The sequence below is a fragment of the Bos indicus x Bos taurus genome, chromosome 5, assembly GCF_003369695.1.
Source record: "Bos indicus x Bos taurus breed Angus x Brahman F1 hybrid chromosome 5, Bos_hybrid_MaternalHap_v2.0, whole genome shotgun sequence".
NCBI lineage: Eukaryota > Metazoa > Chordata > Mammalia > Artiodactyla > Bovidae > Bos > Bos indicus x Bos taurus.
Window position 1 is genome coordinate 77501452 of NC_040080.1, and position 18918 is coordinate 77520369.

An 18918-nucleotide genomic window follows, 5' to 3' on the forward strand; every position below is an offset into this window, starting at 1 on the left:
TCTCACTCTGCTGTTAGATGTGAAATATTTGCAACCTAGCAGGATCAGAGCCTTGCTTCTATTCCCAGTCTTTCCAACATTCTTTTTAATGGCAGTGTATCCAGTAATATCAAATGGTGGGCTCAGTAAAAGATGAAATATATAAAGAAACAAACTTACCATCAAACACGTTACTATAATAACAAAGATGCTGAGAAAAATGACAACAGCATAAAATCCTTCTTTGCTCCAGATTTTGTCCGCTTCATGCTGCCCTTGTAAAACGTTTTTCTTTGAAAGCAAAACAGAAAGTCCGACGTTAAATGAGAGCTTGAGGAGACTGGCGTTCTTATCAGACACTAAACATATTTTTAGCTTGATTCCATCCAGTGTAGTAGAACACACCTACATCCCCCGCTGCCAGAGCTGCTTCTCAAACTGATCTGAGACATCAGATTGCTGTTCTCATACATTAAGACTATTTTATCTCCTGTATAGGAGCAAGCATGCCCAGCATGGCATACTGGGCCCCAGCCTTTGTTAATGTCCCTCGCGCTCTCTCTCAGAAACTACCTGGTTCGTAGGTGAGAGAGTTCTGCTCTTTTCTGTGTTGAGGAAATTGTTTCTGAAGCTTTCCTTACTCTGTTTTCAGACTCCTCCCACAACACCAACACCCTGATTTATGTGCTGTAATACTGCTCTCAACTTTTAAACAAAAGTGAAACAGGTGCAGTCTCATGATGCATTAATAAACAGCAACAATGTCGAGATCATTTCCTTCCTTTTTTTATGAAATCTTTTTTTAAAAATCCAGTCTATTTTGTCAAAATCTGATGAATGTACCACTTTAGCCATATAAATTGTTAGGACTTTATATTTTACTGAAATCAACAGGGAGCATCAAAATATCTAAAATTATTTGGTAGGTAATAAAAGGAAAATAGTTTTATTTGTTTGTTTGTTTATTAACTTAGCTTACTATTTGAGGGGTGAAAGGGTAGAGAAATAGCATGAATAAAATGTCAATGAGTGATTTAGTTTAATTTTACCTATTCTTTTAAAAAATGCATCTACTAATATCACATCTTATAATGCAATGGAGTTTTATAATTTATATAAATTATAATTTTATATAAGTTTTATAATTCAGTGAAATTTACAGATTTAGGTTAAAGAAAATTTAGCTGGAAACCAAATGGTCCACAAATAGGAAAAACATATAAAGCTAAATCAAGTTGAATGCTCCCACTCATCTAAAATTACATTTTGTTGAAGTCTGATTTTTTTTTCCCTTTAGTTGAACTGTCTCCAGTGATTAAGAAAGCCCTAAACAATAGGATAGTGAATGATTAAAAACCACAAAGAGAGTGGCTCTGGAGAATGAGAGGTCATCTTGAGCATTCCAGAGGCAGATGAATTCCCAACTTAATGCAACCACTGTGATGACTTCAGCCTATACTATGTGGAAAAGAAGAGCCACCCAGCTGATCCTAGTCAACCTATAGAATCCTGAGAAAGAAATAGTAATTGTCTCAAAAAAAAAGTCTTCAGCAAAACCTGTTCTTGTAGGTGTCTGAATTTTGAAATCATTGTTAATTATTTTTCAAGACTTAAAAAATGCATTCCACATTTGTAAATTAGACAAAAAGAAATATTTGCCTTTTGAAAAATATTTTATGAAAAACTTCTGTCCTGAAACTCAAGTGAGTCTTGGTGGCAAGTTGAACAAAACAGAACAGAAAGGATCTTTGAGTTCAGTTGTGGTGATAACTATGTGAGGAAGACTTCTATTGCTTGAAGTAGCTTAATTTCCCTTTCTTTTGCTTGTAAAATATACTTAAATTCAATGTAATACCTTGCCTTCTTTAAGACAGAGACAAATTTATAGATGCAAGAAATGATTAATGCATGTTTTTAAAATACATGAGTGGTAAATTGATGGAGAATCTGAAAATGCTTATTTGTCAGATAAGTAGAAACTCATATGTCCTCCTAAAAAGGAAATCTTGGGTTCAAGTGACAACTTGTCTTAGCCAGACCATATTTTATTCCAATGTCTTTGTAAACATAGCTAGAAACTAATAGAAAAGAAAACTCTTGTAGAAATCAAGTATAAATATGGAAATAAGCTTTTTTTTGGCAACTAAATAGCATCTATTGCTTGCTATAAAAGCAAAGCACTTAAGCCTTCAAGTAGGCAGCATAAACTTGTCAAATTTAAGTGTGAGGATTTGAGCTTTAGTTCATATAAAATTTGGATTAAAAAGGAGTGGTTAGGTGGGTGGAGAGAGATTTTGTGTTCCTAACCTGATTTGGTTCATTTTTTTCCTGCTATAGTTCAACACCTCCTGGAACATCAACATGTTCTTTTCTGCTTAAGACAAATCAATTATGATTTCTCTTTTAACCAAAGCAGTAATGATGGAGGAATGAACTTCCCACCTCCCATCCCCCTACCCCTAGTTAGAAAGACACATGTTTTGAACTCCTAGAACTTAGTCACTGCACTTTCTTGGTAAACAGATTTCCTTTGAGTCATGCTGGTCCTACTGAGCACTACTATATTTGTACAGAGATCTAAAAACCTTGATAAGGGCAGGGTAGTAAATGCAAAAGTTTGTAGTTAAGATCCCACAAATCATAAGATTGTAATTCACAAAATCTCCAGTCTAACCTTTGTATAAGGTTACTGTGATGCCTTTTACATTTTGACAGGGGACTGAGGGTTCAATGATTCAAAGGCTCCATGGCCAGGTCACACCAACATACTGTATTATCTTCACGTCTTATTTCACAACCATATCACTTTCCCTTTAACTCTGTGGCAGTGGAAGAAGCTGCTGGGTTTTGTTTGGTTTGATTATTTAAAAAGTGGGCGGTTTCCTATACTGACAGCAATGACTTCTCTACATCCTGTTTAATAATTTGATGCATTATAATTTCCTTTTTTTTAAAAAAAAACAAACAATTCTGACCCCAAATACTGGGAAATATCTCCATTGCTAGGAGAGATAATACAGAGACTTTAAAAGCTATATCTTTTTAAAAAGGTGAAGCATACAGAGTAAGAATAAAATGGAAATGTTACAAATTAGCTGGTTAATTAATTGACTTAGGCAGATTAATGAGATGTATCATATAATACTTCATCACTTCCTGGCAAACAGATGGGGAAACAATGGAAACAGTGGCAGACTTTATTTTCTTGGGCTCCAAAATCACTGCAGATGGTGACTGCAGCCATGAAATTAAAAGATGCTTGCTCCTTGGAAGAAAAGTTATGACCAATCTAGACAGCGTATTAAAAAGCAGAGACATTACTTTGCCAACAAAGGTCCATCTAGTCAAAGCTATGGTTTTTCCAGTAGTAATGTATGGATGTGAGAGTTGGACCATAAAGAAAGCTGAGCGCTGAAGAATTGATGCTTTTGAATTGTGGTGTTGGAGAAGACTCTTGAGATTACCTTGGACTGCAAGGAGATCCAACCAGTCAATCCTAAAGGAAATCAGTCCTGAATATTCATTGGAAGGACTGATGCTAAAGCTGAAGCTGAATATTTTGGCCATCTGATGTGAAGAACTGACTCATTAGAAAAGACCCCAATTGGGAAAGATTGAAGACAGGAGGAGAAGGGTATGACAGAGGATGAGATGGTTGGATGACATCACCAACTCGATGGACATGAGTTTGAACAAGCTCTGGGAGTTGGTGATGGACAGGGAAGCCTAGCATGCTGCAGTCCATGGGGTCACAAAGAGTCAGACATGACTGAGCGACTGAACTGAACTGATCATATAACAATATGGTTTTGTTAGATAAATGCCAAACTTCCACCATATCATGCACAAGGTAAACAATTTGGTATGCATGATCTGACCCATGTTAACACTGATTGTATTCCTTCTTGTCACTGTATGGCTAGGACTATATAACTGTTTAGACAACTGGCTAATGTTTAAAGGAACAATCACCAAACTCATGAATTAGGTTTTGTATTTATTTGGTATGATTTTTTCTCTTTATAAACATTCCAAGAAGGTATCAGTCATTACCTTGACTTTTTATTTAAAGAAGATAACATTCTCCTTTGAAATATAAGACATGTGAAACTAGGGTAATTTGCAATTGAATAACAACAAAATCTTAAATCATTTTTTTCACTATCAATGCAGAATGTACTGCTTCAATAGACAGTTAATTAATTTATAAACACATTTAAAAATAGAAACTAAAATAATGAATTTAATTTTATTTCCCTGAATTTAATTTTATTTAACTTATTAGGAAAGAGTAAGTCTGGTTTTCAATCTTTATGAACATCTTTAAACAATACTTGAGGTCCTACAATGTTATAAGTATCATATGAAAATATATAAAAGAAAAATGTCTTTGTCACTCAAGAAACTTAAATTCGAAATAAACACAGATGAATAAGTGAGAGGAATTCTATTTGATATTTGTCTATGTTTCCCAAGGGTCATTTCTGATTTAAATAAAATCAAACAAATAAATAAATGGCAACAACAAAAAAACACATCCTTCCCTGGAAGTAATTAATAAAAGTGTAAAAATGGATGCTTCAAGACAGCATTCATCATGTTCTGTAATCAATGCAAAGGATGAAAACCCCAAATACCAGTATTCCTTTTTTTTGTTCTGGTAGTAACCACGTTACCATAACAGGGCTATAATTTGGGGATTAGAAACGTGAAAGAATGGGTTGAGGCTTAAGCTGTTTATTACACTTGAACCACAACGATGAATAAAGAAGTGGGGAAATTCGCAGAATACCTATCAGCTTAAAGAACTATCAACAAATGCTCTTGCAGAGCCTCTTGGACTGTTTGTGTCTGAAGCTCCCAGCAAGGGCCTGTGAACACTGAAGATGGCTCTCTCCTGGCTGCAGTTAGAGCTTCTGGTCAGAGGGTATCATTGGGCCCATTCTAGAAGTGCCAGAAGAAAAGGCTGCAACAATCCCCCAGTCCTTGATGAAATGTTCCTTATATCCAATTAAAACACATCCTAGTCTCCTGTAATATAAAAATTCCCATATTCTAGATTTCCTAGATTGTTAGACTCCCACAATTCTTTCAGACAATATCATATTTTGATCATCAAATACACTTTCATTATTCAAATGCAGTACAGGCTTGAGGTCTACTAACAGTTGACAGTTCTGTGACAGGCATTCAGGCTAGACTGCTTGCCTTCACCAGCCTGAGGTGTGTTGCACCTCAAATATTTGACTTTAACTAATTTTTGGTATGGTGAGCTTCCCTTGGTTCAGAAATCTAGATGACTCACTAAGCTGCCATATTCCTAAAGCCTTCAGAATGTCATTTAAATGCAGAATAAAGCACCAAAAAGAAACACACTTATTCACTGAAAGCTTATGGGTGTGTGTGTGTGTGTGTGTGTGTGTGTGGGTGCGCGCGCGTGCTCAGTCGTGTCTGACTCTTTGCAACCCCATGGACTGTAGCCCACCAGACTCCTCTGTCCACAGGATTCTCCAGGCAAGAACACTGGAGCAGGATGCCATGTCCTACTCTAGGGGATCTTTCCAACCCAGGATGGGTAGTGGTATAAATTAATCTAATGGTCTTTTTTAAATTTTAGAGATGAGTTGTTCAGAGCAAAATGTGTACAAGTCAGTCTGTGAGCGGCCTGGACTACGGGCATGGAGTTTGGTTTGATGTATAAAAGGGAGCCTCTTCAGGGTCACGTGCGAGGGCTGGGGAGGGGTCTGGGTGTTTGAGCTCATGTTGATTCCTTCTCCTGGTCTCTCTGAAGTATGAAGTGTCTTCTTCTTTCTAAAAACCCCCACAGCACAGTACGGTTATGTTTTTGTAGCCCTGTATTCTCCTTATCTGCTTGTCAACCCGTTATGAATAGAACTCACCAAAAGCAAAAATCATATTTTATTTGTGTGTTTGTTTGCTTATGCATTTATTTTTCTGACTTTGGACACCACCTAGCCCAGTTCTTGGCTATTTTTACACCCACTGTACGCCAGGCCCTGAATGAAGGCACTGGATACACACAGAAGATGAAATGGCACATGCTCTCAAGGAACAACAGTGTAGAGATGGCCCTGCAGGCCAACAGGGGATATGTCTTGGTACTAAACGCAATGAGAACACAAAGCCAGCAGCTGTGCCTGTGGAGGCACAAGGGAAGGCTGCACCATACAGTAGACTGATCTTGAAACATGAAATATGTGTAGACGTATCAACATGCACACAAGCCCATGGAGAGAAGAAATGGTGTGCGGTGTCCTGGTGCCTATTAAGTTTGGATTTGCTGAAGCGTAAACCAAAAAGAGTGTTGTTCAACAATAATAAAGCTCTGTACACAAAGAACCATATATCACAGTAAGAAATTCAGACTTGATCCCGCAGGATTTAGGAAGCCGACAGAGAATCAGGACATTAGGAGGGCATGGCCGGATTTGCTTTTAGGATGATTAGTCTGGTGGCAAGAAAGAAAACACTGTGTGTGTGTGTGTGTGTGTGTGTGTGTGTGTATGTGTTGGGGTTGGTGGTGGAGAGAGCAGGGAAGAAAACAACACTAAATGCAGGGAGACCAGCTGGAGGTTGTTGTTACAGTCATGGTTCAGTGATGAAATACATTTTCATTCTGCATTCAAATTATATTTGTTCAGTATCTACTGTGTGATGACTTCCATGTACTTTCTTATATTTTAAAATTTTATTCTTATTTCAAGTTTATAAGATGAGGACTATACCCAATTTTTTCTTTTCTGTTTTCTTTTGTTTCCTTTTCCTTTCTTCCTCCTCCCTCCTTTCTTTCTTTCTTTTTTCTTTCTCTATACTCATGTAGGATATGAAGAATCTGAGTCTCAGAGAGGCTGATGCTAGGTAAAGACAGACTGAATTTCACAGAGACTAAATTACCCAAGGTCACACACACACATTTTAAATGCTGGCTTTGGGATTCAAACTCAATCTTGTAACAAAGCTTTTTATACCACACCTGACATTTGGTATAATGAGAGGGGGTATGCTTCACTGCCAAGGGAGATAGACTAGGAATAAGATGTCTAGATGCTAAATACTGCTTAATACTTCACTTGCTTTGTCATCTTGATGAAATCACTTAATTTCTATGGGCCTTACTCTCTGTATCTTTGAAATGTCCACATGTGTTCTCTCAAGGTCTAATTCTATGATTCTGTGAATTTAATTATGTTTATTTGGGATGATGTTTATTCTAGCAAGTTTGTTAAGAGTGGGACACAGCAAGGTGAAGTAAAAATGAGACTGGGTTTATTTAGGAATGAAAATGGTGGAGGTGGTAGGGGAAATCTGAAAAGTGCCAAATTTAGAAAACACTGTAAAGGAAATATTCATAGTTCTAAAGACTGGGTTTCTCACCAATTGAAAAACCACATTTCATATTAATTTCAAGGTAGGCTTCCCTGATAGTTGGTAAAAAATCCGCCTGCAATGCAGGAGACCCCGGTTCGATTCCTGGGTTGGGAAGATCCACTGGAGAAGGGATAGGCCACCCACTCCAGTATTCCTGGGCTTCCCTTGTGACTCAGCTGGTAAAGAATCTGCCTGCAATGCGGGAGACCTGAAGGGAAAGGCTGCCCACTCCAGTATTCCAGCCTAGAGAATTCCATGGACTATACAGTCCATGGGGTTGCAAAGAGTTGGACACGACTGAATGACTTTCACTTCACTTTCACATACATGTGGGCTTCCCTGGTAGTTCAGTAGTTAAGAATCTGACTGCCAGTGTAAGGCACAAAGGTTTGACCCCTGGTCTGAGAAGATCCGTATACTTTGGGGCAACTAAGCCTGTGCACGGCAACTACCGAGCCTGCGCTCTAGAGCCCATAAGCCACAGCTGCTGAAGCCCATGTACGTAGAGCCTGTGTTCCCCAAAAAGAGAAGCCACCGCAATGACAGGTCCAGGCATTGCAACTAGAGAAAGCCCATGTCCAGTAACAAAGACCCAGCACAGCCTAAAATAAATAAATTTATTTTATTTAGAATTCCAAGGGGTCGCAAAGAGTCAGACACAACTGAGTGACTTTCACTTAATAGTGGGGAAAAATTGACCATTTGATGGCAAAAACAATGAGAAGCAAAACTGTCGAGGAGGAAAGATATCAGGGTGTTTTTTGGAACAGCTCAGTAATAAGCAATCAATTGACAAATATATCTAAATGACTTTTCTTCTGGACATTTTGTTGAATAAGTCAAAATAAATTATAAGGCCATAAAGACTGGAGAAGAAAGTGTCAAAAAGTGAAACTTTGATATGAAAATGAACTTCCTTAAGGAATAAAAATACACAGAGCGAAGAGAATTTTGACCCTCAGGGAGATTTTTATATTATCAGTTAACACACAATCAACAGCTTTCATCTCAAAGTCTCCTAGAATTGGGTTGTGTCACACTAACTGTGCAAATTTTAAATGAAATATTCCACGCAACAACCTACCTCAGGGGAGACATCTGTAATTCCAAACTGGGATAAACTCTGATGCAAAACATTGATATTGAGTGAACGCAGCACTTCTTCAGATGGCAGAGCATCAGAAAATCCTGCTTTCCGATTTATGGGAGACACAAATAGTTCAACACTGTTCTTCTTTTCCTAGTAAAAGCAGATTATTTGTATATGTTAGTAGACATGTGAAGCAAATTTGGAAAATATTTTTTGCTTTTCCTCTAGAAATATTAAAGAAAACCAGAACCTTAGAGTCCTAAATGGTATCTTGGAGATCACTTTTATTAAGTATTCTCTTGTACACTTAAAATTACCAGCCCAAAGTCCCAAATCTTCAAATGGCCTTCTTTCAATGAGTTAACATGTCTAGTTTTCTAATTTTATATTTCACTAGATGCTGGTTTATTTTCTATTCGATACTATAATTTTTGAGATACATTGTTCAGATGTTTCCTGAGAAATTGTGTTTAAAGAAGTATTTTAAAATTGAATGAACTAAGCAAAATCTGATTTAACAGTCCAATTATTTGACATCATCACCCCATCTTATAACTTGCATTAATGTGAAGACTGAACTAACTAAGGAAGGTGATGCTGTCTTTGAACTTACTTCCCTGATCCTGTTTTTCACCTTAAATATGTCACACTCTAAAGATCTATTGTTCGGTAGAAATGCATGTGTTATGCAATGATATCATGTTACTTTCCTATTAGTCTGACCTCATTTGCTGAGGCAGGGTGAGAGGACTTCTTACCATAAATGGCTGATGTGCCACACACCCATAAAAAACAAACGCTACACAAAATGATGCTGTCACTGATAGATTCTCTTTCACAACTTACACAAAACACTTACAAAGAAAATTGTGGTTAGCTTTTCTTTTCAGTACACAGGGTTTTATCTTGCTAGAAAACTTTCTTTTTTTTAAAGAATATTTTCTTTGAATGCAATTTATCAGACGTTCAGTCAGGTATAAAATGGAGGACAGCTAGCAATCCAGGAAAAAATGTTTCTGTGTTTGCAGAAACAACAGAAAACAACTGGATATCACATAATGCTGATGTGAAAGATGTGGATAATAATTCAAATAGTTTATGATCTAATAGCAACGACAGTAGGGAGAGACCCTTGTTTTGTACTTGTCATGTTCCCCTGTGCCTTAAAGCTGTTACCTCCAGGACAGAGGTATTATGGTCATTTCATGTTGTAAATGAAAGAACCTAAGGAACCTGCCTTAGGTCATAGAGCTGGGACATGGCCAAACTGGAAATGAAATAGAATTCTGGGTCTATCTCCACAGCACTTGCTCTTAATCACTATACTGTGCTTCCTCAGGTGCCATCATAACTCAGTTCAGTTCAGTCGACCCCATGAATCGCAGCACTCCAGACCTCCCTGTCCATCACCAACTCCCAGAGATCACTCAGACTCACGTCCATCGAGTCAGTGATGCCATCCAGCCATCTCATCCTCTGTCGTCCCCTTCTCCTCCTGCCCCCAATCCCTCCCAGCATCAGAGTATTTTCCAATGAGTCAACTCTTCATATGAGGTGGCCAAAGTACTGGAGTTTCAGCTTTAGCATCATTCCTTCCAAAGAACACCCAGGGCTGATCTACTTCAGAATGGACTGGTTGGATCTCCTTGCAGTCCAAGGGACTCTCAAGAGTCTTCTCCAACACCACAGTTCAGAAGCATCAGGGGCGGCGGCTGGGAGGAGCTACCCAGTGCACGAGGCCAGGGGCGGTGGCTGGGAGGAGCAACCCCATGTCCAAGGAGCGGTGACTGCACAGGTGCAGGAGGGCCTAGAGGAGCTATTCCATGTTCAAGGTCAGGAGGGGCGGCGGTGAGCAGATACCCCTCGTCCAAGGTAAGGAGCAGTGGCTGCGCTTTGCTGGAACAGCCATGAAGAGATACCCCACGCCCAAGGTAAGAGAAACCCAAGTAAGATGGTAGATATTGCAAGAGGGCATCAGAGGGCAGACACACTGAAACCATACTCACAGAAAACTAGTCAATCTAATCACACTAGGACCACAGCCTTGTCTAACTCAATGAAACTAAGCCATGCCCATGGGGCCACCCAAGATGGGCAGGTCATGGTGGAGAGGGCTGACAGAATGTGGTCCACTGGAGAAGGGAATGGCAAACCACTTCAGTATTCTTGCCTTGAGAACCCCATGAACAGTATGAAAAGGCAAAATGATAGGATACTGAAAGAACTCCCCAGGTCAGTAGGTGCCCAATATGCTACTGGAGATCAGTGGAGAAATAACTCCAGAAAGAATGAAGGGATGGAGCCAAAGCAAAAACAATACCCAGCTGTGGATGTGACTGGTGATAGAAGCAAGTTCTGATGCTGTAAAGAGCAATATTGCATAGGAACCTGGAATGTCAGGTCCGTGAATCAAGGCAAATTGGAATTGGTCAAAAAGGAGATGGCAAGAGTGAATGTCGACATTCTAGGAATCAACGCACTAAAATGGATTGGAATGGGTGAATTTAACTCAGATGACCATTATATCTACTACTGTGGGCAGGAATCCCTTAGAAGAAATGGAGTAGCCATCATGGTCAACAAAACAGTCCGAAATGCAGTACTTGGATGCAATCTCAAAAATGACAGAATGATCTCTGTTCATTTCCAAGGCAAACCGTTCAATATCACAGTAATCCAAGTCTATGCCCCAATCAGTAACACTGAAGAAGCTGAAGTTGAACGGTTCTATGAAGACCTACAAGACCTTTTAGAACTAACACCCAAAAAAGATGTCCTTTTCATTCTAGGGGACTGGAATGCAAAAGTAGGAAGTCAAGAAACACCTGGAGTAACAGGCAAATTTGGCCTTGGAATACGGAATGAAGCAGGGCAAAGACTAATAGAGTTTTGCCAAGAGAATGCACTGGTCATAGCAAACACCCTCTTCCATCATAACTCAAACTATTACAAAAACTACTCTTAGACACAGACATGCATAAATGCTGCTAACATTCTCTGAAGATATGCATATCCCTCTCTAGGTGTGGCAAACCCCTCTTTTATCCTTTCAAAGAGCCATTATACTCTTTAAATCTACACATATAAAAGTATATCTAAGATATCTAAGTACATATATATATATAAAATCTAGATCTAAGACATCTATAATACCTCACTTCTCACTTGAGTAAGGTACACTCTGGATACAAATAACTTCTTTCAAGATAATGGGAAATGCTGTATTTCTTCTTCTATGGCATTGTTAAAAACTTTGTTTTTTAAAAAGTCTTAGTCCCAGAGATTAGCTGACTCACAGAATAAAAGTTATTATGGGGATGAAAGTAATTCACCTGGCACACAGGAAAAAGGAAAAGAAATAACAATTCTAAACCAAAATTAAAAGCAAATTCTTCTCCATACGTGGAAATGCAGATATTGATGCAGTATAAAACTGAGCCCGAGCAGGAGCCTAAGAATTTAGGGCAAGGAGAATGAGAAGTCCTTGCTTGAGTTTCTAAGGCAGCAGAAATGAAGAACAACTTTAAAACTGTAAAAGATTATTCCAAAGTCCCTTTTCACAGGAAGCTTTGATAATATGCTTTTTACAAAGAGAAAATCATAATATTTTAATCTGCCTTTCTTTGCGTTTGCTCACACCCACCTTCAAGTACAGATGGGAACATGTAGTTGGATGATATCAAGGTCCCTAAATACTGAGGAGAGGAGGAAAGGAAAGGATATGGGTGATTGATAGGTCTAAAGTGGGCCTAATGGAAAAGATCCTTTGGGCTTACTTCGTCCCACTTCAATTACCCATCCAAGTTTTCCCTTGACTTTTCAAGACTATGCTTGCATTTTCCTTGGACTGCTGTCCTTAAGGATGGTTCTTACTCACTCTTTATTCAAAATCCTCTGCCTATGTGTTCACTATCCTTCATCCTCTTATACCTAAAGGGATTTTAATAGATGCTGTCTGGAGACAGAGTCTTACCTGATAGAAAACATTTCTGTCTTAGGGAGAATATTTTGGGAGGAGTGTCAGGTTGGTGAGACAGGTATTCAGGGCCTTTCTATTTATACCTACCAGGGTAGCTAGTGCTGAACTATGAGAAAGTTGACAAACATTTTTTTTAATGGACCAGATAACAAATATTTTAACTTTCAATTTAGACAGACGATCTGTTACAAATACTCAGCTCTGCCATTGTAGCATGAAAGAAACCTTAGACAATATGTAAACAAATGGGTATGGTTTGTTACAATAAAACTTCTTTGACAAAAACAAGTGTTATGCCAGATTTGGTTCATGGGCCATAAAACTACAGCATGGGTGTTCTTTATTATTGTTCATTATTCTTGAGCCCTGCAATAAAGATCAAAGCTTATACTCTGGAAATGCAAAATGTAGGTATCTTACAATGAGGCGATTGATATGCACTTGCTGGGGTAAGAGTCCTAAAGCTGCAGCTACTCCTTGGCGAAATATCCGAAGCAAGGTTATGTTCAGCCTGTTTACATCCATTTGCAGTGTCTGGAAAATAAAAAATTCAAATTATAGTAAATCTTTGATTTTCAACATTCAGTTCCTGATGGATGACTGACCACAAAAATTCCTGTGACTCTAAGAAATTCACAGTCGTGGTGCTTTATTTCATTTTTAATGGAGATAAAATTATAGGGACATTTTACGTGAAATTTTAAATGGTGTTAGTTAAGAAGATGGTACATTGTATAACAATGCGATTTGTCTAGTTATAATCAAGAGTTCATATGAATGATCAATTCACAAAGAATTTCACTGAAACGTGTACTGATTTATTTTGCTTTAAGTCCAGATGATAGAATGGAACATGCAGCCAAGTACATTTCAGTAATCCAAGCCAGAGGACATCTTTAATTTGTGTTCACACACAGTCACAGAGAGGAAGATTCTGTGTAAGTTCCATAACACCAGACTTGGCAGTTTCTCTATAGAGCAATTTGCCGCCAGTGCAAGGCAAAAGAATGAGCTGCAATGATGCGTTTTCAAACTCTGGTAAAGAAATCAATGGAACTGATAATTCAGTCTAAGGTAAATAATTCTTATTCAATTGCTTGGGCAAGCACTCTTAATTTTCAAATAGCTTTGGAAAAAGACAACTAACTATTTAAAAATTCCTAAAATGTAAACCAAGGTATGCAATTAATACTACATCCTTAATTTAAGCCATGGGTGCTGTTAATACATTCAAAATTAGTTAACTATGTATTTTCAAAAATGCATCATAATCACTTGAAATAGATGCTTTGCAAAGTGGGGAAACTAAACCTTTAGGCATTTCTTATTTTATAACGCTTAATTCCCTGATTTGACCATAGAAGATTAATGGTAACTGTTAGATGACTGCAATACCATCTGTTCTATAAAGTGAGGTGCAGGTCTATGTACACACTTTTGTGACTAAGCGATTGGCTTTAAGTGTGATCTACTGGAGTGTAAGAACTCTTAGAGGACCTTCTCCCAGTTTGCTGTGGAAGAAGAATTAATACTGCTTCAATAATTTATAGCTTTGTTAGGAAATAGTAACTTCTCTATACATAAAGTTGGTACAAAATAAGTGATTGGAAACTGGACCAAATACTCATTGCTACAGGTGGTGCAGTGGTAAAGACCGTGCCTGCCCAATGCGGGAGATGCAGGAGACGTAGATTCAATCTCTGGGTCAGTAAGATCCTTGGAGGTGGAAATGGCAACCCATTCTAGTATTTTTGCCTGGAGAATTCCATGGACAGAGGAGCCTGGTAGGTTATAGTCTCAGTTCAGTTCAGTTCAGTTGCTCAGTCGTGTCTAACTCTTTGCGACCCCATGAACTGCAGCACGCCAGGCCTCCCTGTCCATCACCAACCCCCGGAGTCCACCCAAACCCATGTCCATTACTCAATGGATGATGCCATCCAGCCATCTCATCCTCTGTCGTCCCCATCTCCTCCTGCCCTCAATCTTTCCCAGCATCAGGGTCTTTTCAAATGAGTTAGCTCTTCACATCAGGTTATAGTCTATGGGGTTGCAAATAGTCAGACACAGCTGAGCATACACGCACACACATACACAGAAATCAAAGGGAGTGGGTGAGGTCAGAAGAAGTATAATGGTTTCCAATCAAAATGTACACCCAGCTGAAGTCTGTACTGCTTTTGCACCTTAGAGTCTTTTAACACATGCATAGGGGCAGGGGCCATAGAGCTTGGTCATGTTAGGTAGCTGGAAGACTCCTGGAAAAAAACCAGAAATCCAGAAAAGGGAAGAACTATTGAAAAACTCTATCCAAAACCCCAACTATAAGGTACAACTTGCTTCTGGGGAGGGGAAAAGGAGAATTTTGCTGGGAGTATGCAGGAAAGCTACATTAATGCCATCAGTAACACTTAAAAAAAAATCAAACGAAAGCCATTCAATGATTCACAGTTGTTTGTTATGTTATTCTCTGTGCTTTTCTATGGTTTAAAAATGTTTCCTATATACAAAAATATACTTTGATGCAGTGGCTTCCCAGGTGGCACAGTAGTAAAGAATCCACCTGCCAATGCAGGAGACACAAGAGATGCGGGTCTGATCCCTGGGTGGGAAAGATCCCATGGAGGAGGAAATGGCAACCCACTACAGTATTCTTGCCTGGAGAATCCTATGGACAGAGAAGCCTGGCAGGCTACAGTCCATGGGGTCACAAAGAGTCGGACATGACTGAGTGACTGAATGCACACACTTTGATGCAGAAAGTAAAACTGAAGGATGAGTAGGATATAGAAATGCAGTAATGAGAAAAAACTAATACTTTTAAGCACACTTTATATTTTATGAAAACATGCTTTATGGAAAATCCAAAAGATTAGAAAAACTAAATCCATCTGGTGGCTCTGAGAAACAGAGACTTCCTTTTATCTAACAGCTTACTTTCAGCTCTGCAAAGCTGTGGAAGCTGCCAATAGATATTGGACCTTGTATTGGAGACTGTTTACTCCCCTTCCTTTGGAAAGCCCAGAGATGGGTTCCTCTGTTACTGCAAACACTGATGAGGAACCACCGACTTCTGGCTCACCAACAGTGTTTGTCAGGCAGGGTGAGCAAGCAGGCACAGCCCTTGATTCCCATGGGCATGATTTGGAGCCAACAGTCTATGCTGAGAACTGCAAGCCAAGGGGGTTGGGTACACACTTGAGAGCTCAATTCCCAGGGCCATGATTAACTTGAGGCTTGTAACTGTGGAAACAGTATTAAAGTTTCTCAGATTGAAATGGCAAATGGATGTGAAATGGGAACTCAAGATTTAAAATCACTCAAGATGGCAACGTTCCAAGAAGGTAAAACTGTGCCTTTGAAACAGAAATTTTAGACTCCCTAACTAAAATGAAGAAGTGAGTTGAAGTAACTGGTTAAAACTCCAATCATCTGGTTCATTGGATCAAATATTTGAATAATTTACCTCAGTTCTCTGCTTGCCTGTGAAAAGCTGAACTGATCTCAGAGCACATGCATGTATTTCTGACTATTCACCATGAAACAGTAATGCTAAAATACAGTATAAACAACAACAATAAAGATGTATCGGAAAGCCTAATACATGCCTGACATTATATACAATTACAATTTGAGGAAAAGAAAGGGTTCTAGGCAAAATGAAAATTTTATTTCAGGGAAAAGAAATATGACTTCTTATAATAAGAGAATATATGTTACTTCTTCCTTCTGGAGAGATGCTAGAAACACACAGCTTTTTCTCATCCTATTCTGTTAGATCATAACAGCTATGACAGAATATAAATTTCCATGACAATAACAGTGTCACAACTTCAAAGTTACCATATAACAGTGCAAGATATATTTCAGTCTTATTCTAAACCCATTTGGTCATTTCTATTATTTAACATACAAATGACTGAAAATTTTAAGTTTAAAAGAAATTACCATGCTCTTTTCAAGTGCAAATGTTAAGCCATTTCACAGTAATGAATGATGCAAATAGAGTTACTATCCCAAACAACTGAGTATTATTATTGATATTATTAATATCTAAACATATAAAAAATTGAACATGGTAAAAATTCAAAGATTTCAAGCTCTATTTGTATTAAATTTATTGGGCTTCCGCCTTGCAAAGAGATTCCTGAGTCAGTTCCTTTGATCTGGGACCCATGTCCCCTCCCCCAGGTCTACTTCTTCCCACAAAGGAAATACCCCTGTGTAATATGACTTTCTTTCTTTGGTCACTAGACAGTCTACTAAAGCATATGAAGCCTATGAGTCTTAGATATAAATCAATTTGAGGAAACTGATTAAAATGCAGCACCTGAATTTATGTACCAGCATTATGTTTAAGTTGTAAGTATGTGGCTGGCTTTTAGTTATTTATATTTAAAGGGCAGTTGAATTATTTTTGCCTGGGGGGGTCGGTTTTCTAAATGTTCGTCACCTCTTGAAGCTATTAGGCAGCTTGGTCTGTCATCTGATCACCCCCAGTAAGAGTCAGGAGCACACCTGCTGCTGCTGCTGCTGCTAAGTCGCTTCAGTCGTGTCCGAATCTGTGCGACCCCACAGACGGCAGCCCACCAGGCTCTGCGTCCCTGGGATTCTCCAGGCAAGAACGCTGGAGTGGGTTGCCATTTCCTTCTCCGATGACCCTAATAGGGAGAGGAGGGCCAAAGAGATGTCCTCAAAGCCCTCAAAGAAGTCCAGTTTCAATTCCCAACAGCCACAAATGATCCCAGCTTCCTTTAGGACCAAGCCTGTCAGGAAGACTCCACTCTCCCCTTTCTAACTTTAATGTGTGCTCACTGCTCCGCAGGATCTCTAAGCTCATTCTTGGCAAGGAGTTTTCCCTTTTTGACCAGCAGTTGGAATGTCAAGTGATTCCCAAGAACAAAAGCAAAAGTTTCTCTGTCTCTGAACAGAGAAGAAAACCCTGACCTATTGGAGGAATTTATACCATCACTCAACCCCTTCTTCTAACTCCCTGAGCTGTCCTCTACTGTCACTTACACACTAACCATTTTTATTTCCATATTTCATGCTCCCACCTTTCTTAGAGTCCTACACCTGCAGCCTTCCACCTGATTGTTCCATTTATGCGTCAAACACAAGGTTACTCAAACTGAACTTAACTTTTTCCCTCTCCTCATCCACAACCAAATTTACTTCTCTTTCCATATTTAATAAAATATAATGCTGCCGGATTTCCATGACCTCTCTTTCCCTTCCCTTTGCTTGCATCTTTCAGTTCTCTGACAGTATTCTATGTTGAACTTTAGTTATTTTTGTTTACATTTTAATAATAAAAATTCATATTACAAAAATTTTAAGTTACAGAAAGATATAGAGTAAAAAATGGAAGCATGCTTTCTTTCTCCTAACTTTTCATTCCAATCCTCAGACACAACATTGCTATTTCTTGTGTACTCTTGCAAATATTTTCTATGTGTATAGAATGTAAAATAATGTATATTTATTATATACCATGTTTATTATTATTAAATACAAATATGGTTAAAATACACATATTGTCCATAGCTTGCTTTATTCCACTTAACATATATTTAATTTATTAAATATATCCAAATATACTTCTGTATTTACAATATATATTGTCATTAAATATAATATTTTGAGTCTCACCTAATAATTTCTTACTATAGTTTAGCTGATCTTTTTGACTTTATTATTTTAATAGATCTAAATGGCACCCCACTCCAGTACTCTTGCCTGGAAAATCCCATGGATGGAGGAGCCTGGTAGGCTGCAGTCCATGGGGTTGCAAAGACTCAGACATGACTGAGCGACTTCACTTTCACTTTTCACTTTCCTGCATTGGAGAAGGAAATGGCAACCCACTCCAGTGTTCTTGCCTGGAGAATCCCAGGAACAAGGGAGCCTGGTGGGCTGCCGTCTATGGGGTTGCATAGAGTTGGACACGACTGAAGTGGCTTAGTAGATCTAAATGTGTTTTATGTTATGCTATCTTTTAAAATTTGTTTCTATACCTCCTTAGTTTTCTGTCCTTTGTTAAGTGGTTTTTTTTTTTTTCTTTTTTGGTCATTCTAAATTTTTTTTCTTCAGGTGCCTATGTTCATAATATACATATTGCATGATAATATATTTAAATCTTTATTTCTTGATTTGAAAACTTCAACAAATATTTATTAATTGCTGCTATGAAAAGTGAGGAAATGTACATCTCTTCCCATCAATTACCATTTTCCAGTTTTTATAATTACATTATTATTTTTGTATTGTTATATTTGATGATATTTATGTTTTTATGTAATAGAGACTACTCACTAAACCTATTGTTTCCTCCTGGTATCTTAGCCCATTTATATCTCGGTGGAGCCATGCAATAGTGCTCACCAATTAATGTAAATTAAAGTGAAGTGACATTTTCAGTCTGAGGCAGTCTTCTCTACCCTCTCTCTTCCCTGTCTATAAGCTGTATGGGTCCAGCATGACT

General features: G+C 38.4%; 1 protein-coding gene across 5 annotated transcripts in view; it reads right to left on the reverse strand.

The window, feature by feature from the left end:
• The window catches only part of PTPRR (protein tyrosine phosphatase, receptor type R), a 274286-nt gene that overhangs the window by 111233 nt on the left and 144135 nt on the right, over positions 1-18918 (reverse strand). For 3 of the 5 annotated variants that reach the window (XM_027542556.1, XM_027542558.1, XM_027542559.1), the window contains 3 exons: positions 12858-12971; positions 8453-8608; positions 160-270 (listed from right to left, as the gene is read on the reverse strand). In XM_027542556.1, the coding sequence (XP_027398357.1) occupies positions 160-270; positions 8453-8608; positions 12858-12971 (381 nt within the window). Of the gene's footprint in view, positions 1-159; positions 271-552; positions 572-8452; positions 8609-12857; positions 12972-18918 lie in introns of those variants that run through there. The other 2 variants (XM_027542557.1, XM_027542560.1) reach the window with 2 other exon arrangements.